Source organism: Neofelis nebulosa, chromosome 2 (assembly GCF_028018385.1).
Source record: "Neofelis nebulosa isolate mNeoNeb1 chromosome 2, mNeoNeb1.pri, whole genome shotgun sequence".
Taxonomy (NCBI): Eukaryota; Metazoa; Chordata; class Mammalia; order Carnivora; family Felidae; genus Neofelis; species Neofelis nebulosa.
The window spans coordinates 204,951,091-204,966,916 of NC_080783.1; the positions used below are offsets into that span (position 1 = coordinate 204,951,091).

Sequence of the window (15,826 nt, forward strand, 5' to 3'; positions counted from 1 at the left end):
AGCGTGGCCTCCCAGTGGGTCACTCTGGGCCCTGCTCGGCCCTGGGCCTCACTGCTCACCACGCCCTGGCCCTGGTAAGTGCTGCTTCGGAAAGCTCCTGGCTGGTCCCCGAATGTGGGAAGCGTGCCTTCCAGGGACTTTGCCAGGTACTCCCGTCTGTTAGAACCGTCTTCCCCCCGCCTCTCTTTGTTCCACTGACGTCTCCTTGTTTCCGAGGCCCTGGTGAAGCATCACTCCATCTCAGTGTAGGGTGGCTGTGGCTGCTCCGTTCTGTGTCCCCACACGGACTCCTCTTCTGCTCTGCGTTCGCCAAGCGCCTCTTCAGCTGTTAGCGATCGTGGCGTATCTCCCACACCGGGGACCTCGAGGGCAGGGCCTGAGCTGATGTCCCTCTCTCCCCAGCACCCACACAGGGCTTTGGGTACAGGCAGGTGGGTGCTCGGTGTGTGCGAACGAGCTCCTTCTATGTGCCAGTGACCGTTAGAGACCTCATCGCAGCTGCTCCCTCTGCCCCGCTGGGTGGAGAGGGCGGGTTTGTAGATTTGAGCGTCCAGAGCGTGGAGCTGAGCGGGGCTTGCCCCCGAGGTGGGGACGCTGCAAATACTTCTCAACCCCACCCTTTCCCTTCCTTGCAGACCACCCAGGAAGGGCCCAGTGGGGCTCCCCTCCTTTCTCTGGATCTGGTGGTTGGGCAGGTGGATGAGAAAAAGCAAACCATGAGAGCCTGACATGAAGAGGACCGCTCACGTTTGCATGGGCTATAAACTTCCCCAGTCTTTATGACTCCATTCTCAGTGGGAGGGGACTGGAGCAGCAGTGACTGTCATTCCCGCTTTGCAGGTGGAGAGCCTACTCCCGAAGACGCTGGGGACTTGCTCAGGGTCTCGGAGCGGGTGAGAAATTGGGTCTGGAATACAACCCAGGCCTCCTCCCTTCACATCATGCCCTTTTTCCACTGTGTGCCCTTTTGTAATCAGGCCATGGAGTGTAGAGGCTGCCTCGAGCCAGAAGGTCAGCCTTTACCCCTTCCTGCCTGCCTCTCAAAGACCCTTCTGCCTGATCCTTGCCCTCCATTGGCCCTGGGCCCCAGGCCCCTGGCCTCCCTCAGGCCAACGTCTCCAAACCCACTCTCGCATCCCATCCCCCTTGTCGAAAGCTATGCCCAGACAGCTGTCCATTGAAAGGGGTCAGTTCTGCGCACCTAGGGTGTCAAAGGCTAGTTTCAGTAACTTAGTGCAGTGGTCCCCTACCTTTCTGAATATAAGAACCGCTTGTCTTTTTTTTTTTTTAATGGTTATTTGTTTATTTTGAGAGAGAGAGGGAGAGAGAGATAGCGCGTGTGCACGCTCAGGAGAGCAGGGGAGGGGCAGAGAAAGATGGAGAGAGAGAATCCCAAGCAGGCTCAGCGCTGTCTGTGCAGAGTCTGATGTGGGGCTTGAACTCACGAACCCTAAGATCATAGACTGAGCCATTCAGGCGCCTCGAACCCCTTGTCTTCTTGTATTAACTCAGTACTGTAGAAATCTTCAAACATACCCCAAAGTAGACTCACCCAGTTTCAACAACTATGAATATTTTGCCGATCTTGTTTTTTCATCTACTAGCTCTCACTTTTTCCTGATTATGGAGAATTTAGAATTGTCACGGAGACAGAACACGATGGTGAACGGCCTCCATTTACCTGTGACCCGGTCCTGCCCCGACCTCATCCCCACCTGCTTCCCTGACTCTCAGTTTTGAAGCAAATGCCAAGCATTTGCTGAAATTCTAAAAAAGTTTAAAAAGCAAAGTAAGGTCCAAGTATTGCCTTTGGTCAGTGTGTGTTTCGAGTCTCTTATGATTTCTCCTCCATCATTTGTGGTTTCATTTTCTTTCTTTTTTTTTTTTTAATTTTTTTTTCAACGTTTTTTATTTATTTTTGGGACAGAGAGAGACAGAGCATGAACGGGGGAGGGGCAGAGAGAGAGGGAGACACAGAATCGGAAACAGGCTCCAGGCTCCGAGCCATCAGCCCAGAGCCTGACGCGGGGCTCGAACTCACGGACCGCGAGATCGTGACCTGGCTGAAGTCGGACGCTTAACCGACTGCGCCACCCAGGCGCCCCTGTGGTTTCGTTTTCTACGATCCCCTTGTTAGAGAAACCAGCGGCTTGTTCTGTAGTTTCACGCGCTCTGTGCTCACTGCTGCATTCCCCAGGTGTGGGGTCATGAGTGTCTCCATCTGTGTTTCCTGTACATTGGTAGTTGGATGTAGAAATGAGAAGCCCTAAGGCCTTTTCTGGGTTTTTTGGTGGCTTTTGTTTTTTTTGCATTTTATCATTTCATAAATACTGTAAGTGTAACTTGGCTTGCTCATTAAAACATAGTATTTTCATTTTCACGTTTAATATGTAGCACATATAATTTAATCTTCTTTGTGGACATCAAGGCTTAAAGGAGCCAAGATTCTGCCCCCTCACAGGGGGACCCCTTTTTTTAAGACATTTTTTTAAATTAAGTTTATTTATTTACTTAGAACAAGCAGAGTAGGGGCAGAGAGAGGGGGAGAGAGAGAATCCCAAGCGGGCTCCACACTGTCACCGCAGAGCCTGACATGGGGCTCAATCCCACCAGCCGTGAGATCATGACCTGAGCTGAAACCAAGAGTCGGATGCTTAACTGTTGATTTGAGTGATCCCTTTTTAATGTCAAAGTTTCATTGACCTTCCCACAAAGTCATACTTTTAGTATTGCTTGAGAAATTTGGAAAAGGACCTAAAGTTACCATGAATTCAAGAATGCTTTTCTTTTCTTTTCTTTTCTTTTCTTTTCTTTTCTTTTCTTTTCTTTTCTTTTCTTTTCTTTTATGTTAATGTTTTATTTATTTAGAGAGAGAGAGAGAGAGCAGGGATGGGGCAGAGAGAGAGGGAGAGAGAGAATCCCAAGCAGGCTCTGTGCTGCCAGTGCGGCCCGATGCAGGGCTCCGACTCACCAACTGTAAGATCGCGACCTGAGCTGAAATCAAGAGTTGGACCCTTAGCCAACTGAGCTGTCCAGCCGACCCTCAAGAATGCTTTTAAAGCTTTTTTGTGTCTTATTGATCATAACAGCTGCATGCAGGTGTGGAATGTGGTCGCGCTAATCTGTGAGACTGTTTTTATTGGTCTAGGGTGCTTCTTGGACGTGTGGCTTCGTAGGGCCCCGGTAGTGACTCTGTGGATGTCACGGGTCTGGGGTCCAGAGACTAGACATGAATAAGGGGGTTAGAGTCTAATGATTTGGGTGCCAGCTTCATTTCTTCTACTTTGTGGCTGTGTGAGCCCAGGCCACTTCCTTCACCTCCCTGAGCTTCACTGACTCTTCAGCCAGATGGGAACAATGCAACAGCTGCCCCGCTGGGAAGCTGGGAATCTTAGAGGATGGATGTCAAACTGCTTTATAAACTGTAAAGCCCCGCGAAAGCGTTGGTTTGTGTGCTTTCCTTAGTTCGTTTGCATTTCTGGTGAGACCCGGGGCAAGAAACTCATCCGAGTCTTTGCTGTGCAGTCTGTAAGATGAGAAGGTAATGTTAGATTATCTCTAATATTCCATGACTTAGTCCTCTGGGGGACAAGGTCATGGCCCAAAGCAAAGATGGAAAATGGTTTTCATCTCCTGTGCTAACTCTAGTCTCATTGTTACCTAAAGAGCAGTCTTAAAACAAAGCAAAACAAACAAACAAAAAGAGCAGTCTTAACAGAATGATAAACTGAATCCAGGTTTTTCAGTGGGAAAAACACTGTGATTGATTAATGGTGCCACAAAAGTGGTGCCTATGTCCCATATTATAATAGTCCAAAGGAGTGAATGTCTAATGGTGAAATTTAACCGGCAGCTCCCAAGGCCTTAGCTTTTGCTGCTCTGCTCCCTTGGCTGAGTCGTCATGGTTACCACAGCTGGCTCTGGGAAATCACAGGAATGAAGAATGGGTCCTATTGATGAATTCTGACCCAGGAGGGGGGCAAGCAGAAGGCCCTTCCAAGCAGGGCAGCTGGGCATGGCCCTAGTGCTGCCATCTGTGGTCTTTTGCCTGCAGAGAACACGGATCAGTGAGCCAGAGCACTGTGTGTGTGTGTGTGTGTGTGTGTGTGTGTGTGCGCGCGTGCGCGCACGGTGGGGGCAGTGGCACTGGGGGAAGTAGGGGCACAAAGGGCAGGGCCACCAGCTGGAATTCAGGCTTTGTCTTGGGCCAGCCAGGCAAGGCTGACCAAAGGACTCTAGTCGGTTTTCCAAATTTAGTCACCTCCCTGATGGTCTTGTGTCTCGTCTCCCCTGCCTCTGCCCGATGCTTGCCCAGGCTTTGGAGCCATTTCAGAGAAATCTAAATAGCCATCACTACTGATCCCAAATCCAGTGCCCGAGTCATGCTCTGCCACCTGAAGTCCTTGAATACTTCAAGTGGTGGGGAGCTCACCGCTTAGTCTTCCTTAGGAACGCCTTCCTCTGTTTGAGCTGAAATTTGTTTCTGTCTCCTTAAATTCCACCTCTCAGTCCTGGGAACCCTCAGGTCCAATTTGAACAAATCTATATTCTCTTCAGTAGGATAGCCCTTGGGATATTTGTAGTTGGAGCACCACCGTCAACCTTATTTTCTTGGCACAGGTCTCTCCCTGCCCCATCCCTGTTTGGGGGATGGTGAGAGGATATGGCAGAGGTTCTTGAGGTGGGGTTCAGATTCAGAGGCAGATCCGGTCTTGATATCAAAGGAGCCATGTCCCTTAACCTCTGCGGGGCAGCTTCGTGGTGTGGAAGGAACATGAGCCCTGGATTTGGCCAGACCTGGTTTTAAATTACAGCTCTACCACCGTTCAGAATTATGGGACCAGAACATACCTGGACTTGTTCCTTCCTACAGCAGCTTCATCTATAAAATGCCAGTGGTGATGCCGACCTCAAAGGGTGGCTGGGAAGGTGACAAGAAATGTGTATTCAGAACATGTGGCATCTTGTTGTATATGACTGCCCCGTGGCAGAGGCTCCACCATGGCCCCTCTGCACCTGTCATTCCCATATCTTGTTGAGCAGGATCATGGCAGGGTGGGGAGAAGACCTTTAATTAGCTCAAGGAAGATTGAGAAATTCCAAACCAATTCAGGTTCATTTTGGAATAAGTAACATTATTAGCTATGAAATAATAGGTTCTGAGCACTTTACTATGTGGATTCATTTCATCTCTCCAACAACCCTATGCAGGAGAAACTATTATCAACCTCATTTCATGAATGGGGACACTGAGGCATGGAGAAGTCACACAGCAGGTGCCTAGTGGAGCTGGAATTCAAAGCTAGATAGTTTGGGGCCAGCCTCATACTTTTAGCCGTGATGATTTATGTGTCTCTGATAGAATCTGATTCCCAAACTTTAGCATGCATCAGATGCACCTGGAGGGCTTGTTAAACCATAAATCGCTGAGCCCCTCCCCTAGATTTCCTGATTCAGCCGAAGAATTTGCATCTCTACCAAGGTCCCAGGTGGTGCTGATGCTGCTGGTTCAGAGACCCCACTTTGAGGATTAAATGGACCCACCTGAATCCAGAGGCTGATTTTTGTTTTTTCTAGCCTAGCCAGTCTTCGACACGGAGAAGGAGGGCTGATCTCATACACAGGCAGAAAGCAAACCACAGTAAGGATCGTACTCATATTTTCCAGATGCCTCAGGGCTTGGCACGTGCTGCCATGTCTGCGATCTCATACAAGCCTCACCAGTGACTGTGAGTTAAGGAGAGGATGGATTTTCTCGCCATATGATATCATTTTCCTACTTAAAAGAAGAGGACTTTTGGAGCACTGCTGTTGTAGTATTGCCCAGGAAGATTGTTTTAAGGAGAATGGGGTTAGACTCTCAGCTTGCGACTCATTGTGCTATGGTAGGGTCATTACAGGAGATCTGGAAACCTCTGTGCCCTTCCCCAGATATCTTCCCATCCCCAGGCTATCTATGATCAGAATTTCCTCCTTAAAACTATAGTTCTAGGGGTGCCTGAGTGGCCCAGTCGGTTAAGTGTCCAACTCTTGATTTAGGCTTAGGTCATGATCTCAGGAGCAAGAGACTGAGCCCCGTGTCGGGCTCTGTGCTGAGTGTGGAGCACGCTTGGGATACTCTCTCTCTCTCTCTCTCTCTCTCTCTCTCTCTGCCCCTCCACCCGTTCTCCCTCTCAAAAAAACAAACACAACTGTATTTCTTTAGCTTAAATCTTTGCCCCATTATATCATAGAGGGTAGTTGTTAATCAGCCGTCGATACCCTAGTATGAGTGGCGTGCAAATATTTTCTTGGGAAAAGGGTGATCCGAACTCTCCCCTCTTTGTGCCCACTTCAGGCACTTGCGTGGTTATGTGTCTGGGAGCCTCTTGAAGGAAAGGGCCATGCCTGGCTAAAATAGGCACCAGTAGGTGCTTGTTGCAATGAACGAATGAATGAATGAACAATGTTCTTCTCCTTTCCCATTCTTCCCAGGGCAAGCCTTCCTCTTCCAGCAATCCTACCATTTATATCACGCACCCCCCACAGCACCTCACCGTGCAGTCTTAGTCTCTTTCCTGCCTGTCCCGGGCCCATAGTCAAGCATCACCGAATAAGACTTTCTCTGTTCTTCCTAAGCAGACACGGCTGTCCTTCTCCTGGGCTCCCGAGTGCCTTGTCCACCTTACATTATAGCCATAGTTACATTGCAGGTGTCTGTTTACTTGGCTCTTTGCCCCTTAGATGGTGATGTCCCTGAGAGCTGAGTCTGTCTTTTTTTTTTTTTTTTAATGTTGATTTATTTTTGAGAGAGAGACAGAGCATGAGAGGTGGAGGGGCAGAGAGAGAAGGAGTCACAGAATCCGGAGCAGGCTCCAGGCTCTGAGCTGTCAGCACGGAGCCCGACACAGGGCTTGAACTCACGGACTGTGAGATCATGACCTGAGCTGAAGTCAGACGCTTAACCAACTGACCCACCCAGGCGCCCCAAAGTCTCTGTCTTTTACACAGAGTGTGAACGCAGGCACGCAGCAACTAGTGAGTGAGTGAGTGAGTGAATGAATGAATGAATGAATGAATAGCTATGTGAACCTTGGTTGCTAAGAGCAGTAGGGGCAGAAATGGTATCTTGCCAGGAAGCCATTTCCTGAGATATGTCTGACAAGGGCATCAAGTGATAGTTTATTGGTCATTAGGGTGGCTTGCCTACCCGTAGGCAAGTGGGAGCTAGCTTCGGTCACGAATGACAACATACCCCGCATAACGTGGCTAAGATAAGATAGACATTTATTTCTTTTATAAATGTTTACAAATAAGTGGCCCAGGGCTGCTAGGGTGGTTCCTCAATCACCAGGACAAGGCTACTACTTTTTTGCTCACCGTCCATAACAGGTGGCTTCTACGTTGTGGTCCAAGATGGCTGCCTGAGCTCTAGACATCACAAATGCATTCCAGCCAAGAGAAAGTTATGACAGAGGGTACCCCTCCCTCTCTTCCTTTTATCCTTTTCTGTTTTTCCCCCTCTTTGTTTAAAAAAACACTTTATTTTTTAGAGCACTATTAGCTTCCCAGCAAAATTGAGTGGAAAGTACAGAGTTCCTATATACCTATATACCTTCTACTCCACAAATAACCTCCCACACTATCACTATCCCACACCAGAGTGGCATATTTGTTATAATCAGTGAGCCTACACTGACACGTCGTTATCACCCCAAATCCATAGTTTATGTTAAGGTTCACTCTTGGTATTGTACATTTTATGAGTTTTGACAAATGCATAGTGACTGTATCCACGAGCAGGCCCATGCAGAATCGTTTCACTGCTCTAAAAGTCCCTTGTGCTCCACCTGTTTATCCCTTCTTCCCCTGGCAACCACTGATCTTTTGATCGTTTCCACACTTTGGCCTATTCCAGAATGTCCCATAGTTGGAACCACTATGCAATTTTTTCAGATTGGCTTTTTTCACTCAGTAATATATATACATCTTTTAAAACAATTTAGTTTTAAGTCATCTCTACACCCATCATGGGACTCGAACTCACAACCCTGAGATCCATAGTCACGTGCTCCACCAACTGAGCCAGCCAGAAATATATATTTAAGGTTCTTTTGCGTCCTTTGTGACTTGGGAGGTCCTTTTTAGCGCTAAACAATATGCCATTGTCTGCAAGTTTTAGCAGTTATGGATAAAGCTGCTGTAAACATCCATGTGCAAGTTTTTATGTGGCAATAGACTTTCGGTTCATTTGGGTAAATACCAAGGAGTGCAGTTGCTGGGTTGTATGGTAAGAGTATGTTTAGTTTGGTAACAAACTGCCAAGCTGTCTACCAAAGTGGCTGTAACGTTTTGCCTTCCCACCAGCAGTGAAAGAGAGTTCTGTTTCTCCACATCCTCATCAGCATTTGGTGTTGTCATTGTTTTGGGTTTGGGCCATTTTAATAGGTGTGTAGTCCTTCCCTTCCTTTTTTTAATCTATTCGTTTTGAGGGGGCGAGGCGCAGACAGAGGGGGAGAGAGAGAATCATAAGTAGGCTCTGTGCTGTCAGCACAGAGTCCGATGTGGGACTCGATCCCACAACCCTGGGATCATGACCTGAGCCGAAATCAAGAGTCAGACACTCAACCAACTGAGCCACCCAGGGGCTCCCCCTTCCTTTTAAGAATACTTTCTGAAAGCTAACAAATGAAATTGTATTGTATTGTATTACATAGGTCAGCACTTCGTCATATGACCATATTCACCTGCAAGGTAGGCTGGGAAGTGTCGTCTCTATCGCGAGTGGCCGAGTGGCCGTCGGAAAAGTCAGGGTTCTTTTTGCTAAAGAAGAAGAGAGAATGGACGCTGGGAGCCAACCAGCAGTCTCTGTAGGGAAGAGAGATCCTCTCAAACCAGCTTAAGCACTTAGGGGAATTTGTTGGATGGATTCGGGAATATTTCATGAAGACCCAAGGACAGGAAGTGTAGAGGAGCCTCTCAGGGTGGGTGCGGGATCGGGAGAGGTGCCAGAAACCAGAGCAGCATTTTTCTAGTGCTTTTCTGTGGCCGCATGGGTCTCGTTTGCTTCTTTTGTACGTCTGCTTTTTTCTTTTCTCTTTGCACACGGTGGGAAAGATGTCCCAGCTTCAGTACTTCAGATCAGTTAGCTAACTTCCCAGAGCCTGATTCCGAATTCCTTGGAGAGAGAAGCTGATTGGGCCAGCTTGGGTCAAGTGTCCACCCTAGTCCAGTCAACTGTGGCTAAAACAAACAAGGTGACAAGGGCCCACCGCTAGAGGGGAAGAGGGCAGCTTTCAGAGAATCTGTGTCGTGGGATGGGGAGACTCTCCGAAATGTATCACGGACACAGACTTCTCAGGTGCATGTCCCAGGACTTTGCAAAATGTCATTCATTTAGGTAAACAATTATTGGGTATTTTCTGTATGCTAAGCACACGGATCTGCCTTCTAGGGAGTTTTCTAAATCTCTTTGGAATTTGTTCATATCTTTAACCAAAGCTGTCGTTTGGCGTAAAGTCACAGCTCCTTAAATTAATCATCTCTTAGCTTTCCCTTTCAAGTCTCGAGGTGGGGATCGAGGGCTTTGGCGAACGCATATTCCCTCACCTAGGTCTTTGGGAACTGTCCTCCCCCTCGTCTTTGTTTCTCCAGTAGAATGTCTTAGTTCTTTAGCTGATTCAAATATGGCCTCCTCTCCCCCCATCTCCCTAAGTCCTTGAGTCTTTTCTTCATCCCTGGGATGAGCCTCCATTGGTCCCACACATGATGTTCATACTCAGGATTTCCTCCATTTTCCAGATAGCTAATCAGGAAGCTCAGAGCAAATAGGCAACTTGCTCGAGGTCACACAGCACCTGGGCAGGGGAGCTGAGCTTCAAACCCAGACCCCCCTCCCTCTAGAGGCTCCCTACATGCCAGAGGCTTCAGAGAACACCCCACATTGCCCCTGAGGTCGGCCCTGTGCATGTCCTCCTGTGAGTATCACTTAGAATCTTTGGAGATACTATGCCAAATGTGTTTGCTAACCCTGGTCACGTTGAAGGTAACTCTTTGAAAATAAACTCTCGGGGCGCCTGGGTGGCGCAGTCGGTTAAGCGTCCGACTTCAGCCAGGTCACGATCTCGCAGTCCGTGAGTTCGAGCCCCGCGTCAGGCTCTGAGCTGATGGCTCGGAGCCTGGAGCCTGTTTCTGATTCTGTGTCTCCCTCTCTCTCTGCCCCTCCCCCGTTCATGCTCTGTCTCTCTCTGTCCCAAAAATAAATAAAAAAAAAAAAAAAAAAAAAAAAAAAAAAAAAAGAAAATAAACTCTGATCCCTTTTTTGGTCACGGGACAAAAGAGGTGGGGCTGGGGTCAGGGCGGGGCTGTGGCGTGTGGTTGGGTGTGTGGGTGAACCACGGTACTGAAGCAGCCCCTGGAAACCCAGCTCTGCTCCTGCCCCGCTGTTTGACTCCGGGCAAGGCGCTCCCCTCTCTTGGCCTCAGTTTCCTCATCTGTGGTTCTATCAGCCCTTCTCAGCCCTAACATTCTATAATTTCCAGCTTAACGAAGCATTTCATAAGGGCTCCATGGGGCTGGGGCTTCTGTACCCCAACTGAAAGAGGAGTGTGTCTGGGAGGTTTTGATCTGAGCTGAGCCGAGCCCCCCCTGCCCAAGGCACGCGAGTCCTGCTTCTCACCATCACATCTCCTGGCCTTCCCCACAGTCTGCTGTCTGTTCTGCAACCCACAGAGATGGTTGTCCCACCAGTTCTTTCCAGTTGGGGTTGAGTGCGGCCCCTTCTGCTTCCTGAGCCTGGGATTTGTCTTCGAGAATACAGAGATGTCCACATTCTCTCCTCTGGTCTTTTGCTAAGCGTTTTGCGTGTACAACACAGAGCCCGATGTGGGACTCCATCCCACGAACCACGAGATCCTGACCTGAGCCGAAATCAAGAGTCAGATGCTAAGCCAACTGAGCCACCCAGGCGCCCCAAGCGTTTTGTATATATCTGTAAAACCAATCCATTTGCTCAGCACCTCCAGGAGTCTATAGTGTCATCTCCATTTTTGTAGACAAGGTACCCAAGGCTCAGAGAAGTTAACAGGTTTGTCTAGATTGACGCAGTAGGTAGTGCCAGAGTCAGGGTTCCAATCCAGGTCTGACTGTCCCCACTGTGCCACATGCCTTGCAATCGCTGTGTTTAGCTGACCTGCACTGGAGTTGGGGAGAAAAGTCTGTGGTCTTCTGGAGTGGTGTGACCGATCTATGTTTCCCGTGTGGTCTGGGTGGAAGAGGGTGGTCTATTTATGTTTGGTGGGGGGTGCAGGGGGACCCCGGGGAAGAAACGTTATACGTGTGTTTCGAGGGTGGGATCATGGAGTCCGGCACTCCTCCCAGCTGGGCATCCCTGAACTCTACCCACATTTGCTTCCAGATCCTAGAAGGAGACCAGGCCATCCTGCAGAGAATAAAGAAAGCTGTGCGGGCGATCCACAGCTCCGGCCTTGGTGAGTGAGCCTGCTTGACGCCCAGCCTGGCCAAGGAGCCCCTTCCCCAGCCCCAGCCCTAGCATGGAACGAACTCTGCCTTTCTCTACCTCCACAGGCCACGTGGAGAATGAGGAGCAGTACCGAGAGGCTGTAGAGTCCTTGGGCAACAGCCACTTGTCCCAAAACAGTCATGAGCTGTCCACCGGCTTCCTGAACTTGGCCGTGTTCACCCGCGAGGTGGCTGCACTTTTCAAGAACCTGGTGAGGCCCTGTTCCTTTCTCACCCAGCCCTTAGCCTAGGCTCAGGGTACATCAAGTGGGCTTAAGAACCTGACTGAGAAAGGTTCCACCCTTCTCGGGGGTTGCCCTTGACCTCCAGTCTCCCCTGACCTTGACCAGGGACCCAGTTCCCTTTCCAGTTCTGACCTACCATTTGCGTTCCTCTTCTCCTCTGACTTTCCCCCCATGTCTTCTCTTTCCCGCCTTCCCTCTGACCCTGCCCTCCTCTTTCTCTTCTGTGCGAGTACCCAGCAGCAGATGGGCCTCACAGAGGGGAAGAGCCCCACAAAGAGAGGGCTTCCTGGAGGAGGTTCGGGAGAAGGGAGGGCAGAGCCTGGGGTTCCTGTCTTTGTGCCACTGCCTCCCCTTAACCCTCTTTGCCCTCTGCTTTCCCAACTGCATCTGCTGTGTCCACAAAGCCTGGGAACGACCTCCCCTCACCAAGCCTCTCGGCTCCTGCACGTGGTCCAAGATAGAAGCTGTTCCCCTGAACAGGCACGGTTCTCGGTGCCTCACGTGGGTTAACTCATCCGATCCTGGAGCACAGCTCTGTGGGTTTGGTTTTACTGTCTTCCCCGCTTTACGGGCTAGGAAACTAGGGCACGAGGTTAAGCACCTGGCCCGAGTTCACACTGCCGGAGTTGAACCCAGGTTGTCCGGCTCCAGTGTCTGAACTCAAGCCTGCCTGTAGCACCTCAGGAAAGCCCGTCGCTCCCCAGGCTCCATGGCTTTGGGACTGGCTGTCGTGGCTCCAGTCCCTCCCTTGCCCAGGCCCTGGCTGCATCATCTCTGAGACGCAGTTTGCTTGGTGGTTGAGCCCCCAGACCTCAGGCTTAGACTCGGACCCTGCTCTGCGGCTCTCTGGGTGGGTGTCCCTGGCCAAGTCGCTCACTCTGCCTGGGCCCCGTCTGTAAAATTGTGCTCATAATGGTACCCACCTCACAGAGTTATAATGAGGTTATGCAAGTTAAGTGCCTACCCCAGAGTAAGCGCGCAGTTAGTGATAGATAATATTGCCACCTGTCATGATTGTACCTCTCTGCATAGCACTGCCTCACACACCGTCCCGTATGTAGGGCTTTCGTGTTTGAGTTCAGCTGAATTAGTGACCTCTTTTGTCTTGACCTCTCCTCCTGCTGTTTTCAGTCAAACTAAGCTTTGCTGAGGGTCTACTCTGTGCTGGGCATCGTACGAGGGGCTGGTGACACAGGAAAGAGGCTAATGCCGTAGAAAGCCGTAGTCTAGTGGGAGAGACAGGAGCTGAGATGTGGGACGACACCAAGCATTACCAGTAGCTTGGCACAAATTCGAGGGCCCAGTGAGTTGGGTCAGAGGCTGCCATGGTTCAGAAAGGGGAAGGTCAGCGTAGACCATGGGGAGGAGCAATCAGGAAGGCTTCCTGGAGGAAGGGAGACCCAAGCTATACTTTGAAAGGTGAACTAAAATATCAGACAGGCAATTTGGGTTGCCAAATGATAGAAACTCAATTCAAACCAGGATTTTTTAGTGGCGCCTGGGTGGCTCAGTCGGCTAAGTGTCTGACTTCGGCTCAGGTCATGATCTCACAGTTCGTGAGTTCGAGCCCCGTGTCGGGCTCTGTGCTGACAGTTCAGAGCCTGGAGCCTGCTTCAGAGTCTGTGTCTCCCTCTCTTTCTGCCCCTTCCCTGCTCATACTTTGTCTTTCTCTCTCTCTCTCAAAAATAAAAAATAAAAAAATAAACATTAAAAAATCTTTTTCAAACTAGGATTTGTTATAAAGAGAATTCATTGGCCCCCGTAATGGGAAATCCAGGTATGCAACTGGCTCTAGGCTTCTTCTCTTTCTCTTAGATAGTTTCTCTCTGTGTCTGCTCAGTGGGCAGGATGGCCCAGCAGACCCAGATTCACAGTCTCACCAGAAGAAAGACCCAGTGTTTCTCCCAGGACTCTGGCAGAAAGTTCCAGGAAGGATCCTGATTGGCCAGCTCGAATTGTGCACCTGAGCCAATCCCTATTGCCCGAGGATGGGGTGCTCTGGTCAGCTCTGACTCCTGTGTTTACCTCACGTGACCACAGGGGAAAGGGTTCCCCACATGATGGGGGAGGGGAGCTGGCCAGACACAAACAGCAGATGGCCACTTCAGAGTCAGAGGGGCGAGGGGAGGGTGCTCGTGGCAAAGGAATGGAGATGGGCTGACCGTGGATATTCCTGGAGCTGTGAGGCGATGAGGCCGGGTTAGTCAGGAGAAGGGGAAACAGCGCTTTCAGGGGCCGGCTCTGCCACCCCTTCTGCCCCCCACCCTCACCCCAGGGCCCTCCTTTGCCCTCTGACCCTTCCTTGTGCCCTGTAGCCCCTTGGGGCTCGACAGATGGTCACCCAAGATGGGGGATGGCGGTCTCTGCTTTTTCCAGGTTCAGAATCTGAACAACATTGTCTCATTCCCCCTGGACAGTCTATTGAAGGGGCAACTGAGGGACGGGCGACAGGTGAGTTTCCATTCGGGGAGTGGAGGTGCCCAGAGGTGATGGGATGGAGTAAGAAAGAGGTGGGCAGGGGACCGAAGGGCAGACAGGGCTGGGCTGAAGCCGGAGGTCAGGTGAGGCTGTCACAGTGGGAGTGCTGACCCTCGGAGGGGCGGGAAGACCTGGCTTTGGGGTCAGTCTGGGATGGCTGAACTGTTGTCTGCCGGGGCCCTTACGGGAAACGGGTCAGGCAATTCTTACAACAACCCTACGAGGTGGGTTCTGTAGGTACTGCCGTCCCTGTTCTGCAGTTGAGGAGATCGAGGCCCAGGGAGTTTGGTAACCTGTTTACAGGTTACCTGGCTAGTCCAAGGAGCCAGGGCTGCTCTCTGCACCTGGCAGCTCTAGCCTCCAGGCAGAGCAGAACTCAAAGAAAGCGACAGAATAATCTCCCTGAGAAGTCTGCCCCAGAAGGCCCAGGGGAGAAGCTGTCCTCCTTCCAGAGACTTCCCTCTTGCCTTAGGCCGGCCACCAGCCTGGGAACCGCCCAAACCAGCCGGGCAGCTTTTTTACTTGGCTGACGGGGACAGTTCTGGAGGGTGTGAGCACTCCAGCTGGATGAGGCCCAGGCAAACCAGGCCAGAGATCAGCCAGGTCTCACCGGCTTGCTGTGTGGCCCTGAGTAGACTCCTCAGCCTCTCTGTGCGTGTGTCCCTCTACATGTACCCTTCCTGTGGAGAGGATGATCTGGTTCCAGGCACAAGAAAGGGTGGGATAAAGTTAGGGGAGGAGCCTGACTTCCATCTTCCTCATTCTCTTGGCGATCTCAAACCCAGCTGATTCTTAGCAGCTATAGGAAGAGGTCAGGTGGGAGAAGGGGTTCAGTCCTGAGAAATGGTGCTGGTCGGGTCTCGTTTGGGGGGTGAGGTTTACAGTAAGGGCTATGGGGGCAGGGGTTGGTTGGAGTATGGCTCTGAGCAGCATGGGGGAGCATGAAAGCACAGGGTCCTCCTAAAGGTAGCAAAGCATACTGTTGATTCCAGCCCCCAAGTGCCCCTTTGGGCAAATTGTTCTTTTTTTTTTAGTTTAGTTTTTTATTTTGAGAGAGAGAGTGTGTGTGTGTGTGTGTGTGCGCACGCACACTCCCATGTGTAAGTGGGGGAGGGGCAGTGAGAGAGCATTCCAAGCAGGCTCCCCCACACGGGGCTCCAAAGTCACAAACCATGAGATCGTGACCTGAGCTGAAATCGAGAAGAGTCAAGAGTCAGTCGCTTAACTGACTGCGCCACCGAGGCGCCCCTGGGCAAATTGTTCTTTTTAAACCACAGGATTCCAAAAAGCAGCTGGAGAAGGCGTGGAAGGACTACGAAGCCAAAATGTAAGTGGCTGCGGTCAGGGTGGTTTGCCCAGGGGAACGAATCTTGTGTTGCAGAAGGAGGCTGGACAGGGGGAGAACCTCAGTGCTGCCAGGACGTGTCACCCAAAAGCACATGGCATCTCACTCTCTAACATTTTTTTTTTTAATGTCTATTTATTTTTGAGATAGAGAGAGTGTGAGCCAGGGAGGGTCAGAGAGAGAGGGAGACACAGAATCTGCAGCAGGCCCCAGGCTCTGAGCCTGGACAAAAAGGCCCGACGCGGGGTTCGAACTCACG

At 50.6% G+C, this 15,826-nt stretch overlaps 1 protein-coding gene across 1 annotated transcript in view; it reads left to right on the forward strand.

The window, feature by feature from the left end:
- The window catches only part of ASAP3 (ArfGAP with SH3 domain, ankyrin repeat and PH domain 3), a 50,288-nt gene that overhangs the window by 15,360 nt on the left and 19,102 nt on the right, over positions 1 to 15,826 (forward strand). Inside the window, 4 exon segments of the mRNA XM_058718669.1 lie at positions 11,396 to 11,468; positions 11,566 to 11,711; positions 14,121 to 14,195; positions 15,500 to 15,549. Coding sequence (XP_058574652.1) covers positions 11,396 to 11,468; positions 11,566 to 11,711; positions 14,121 to 14,195; positions 15,500 to 15,549 — 344 coding nt within the window.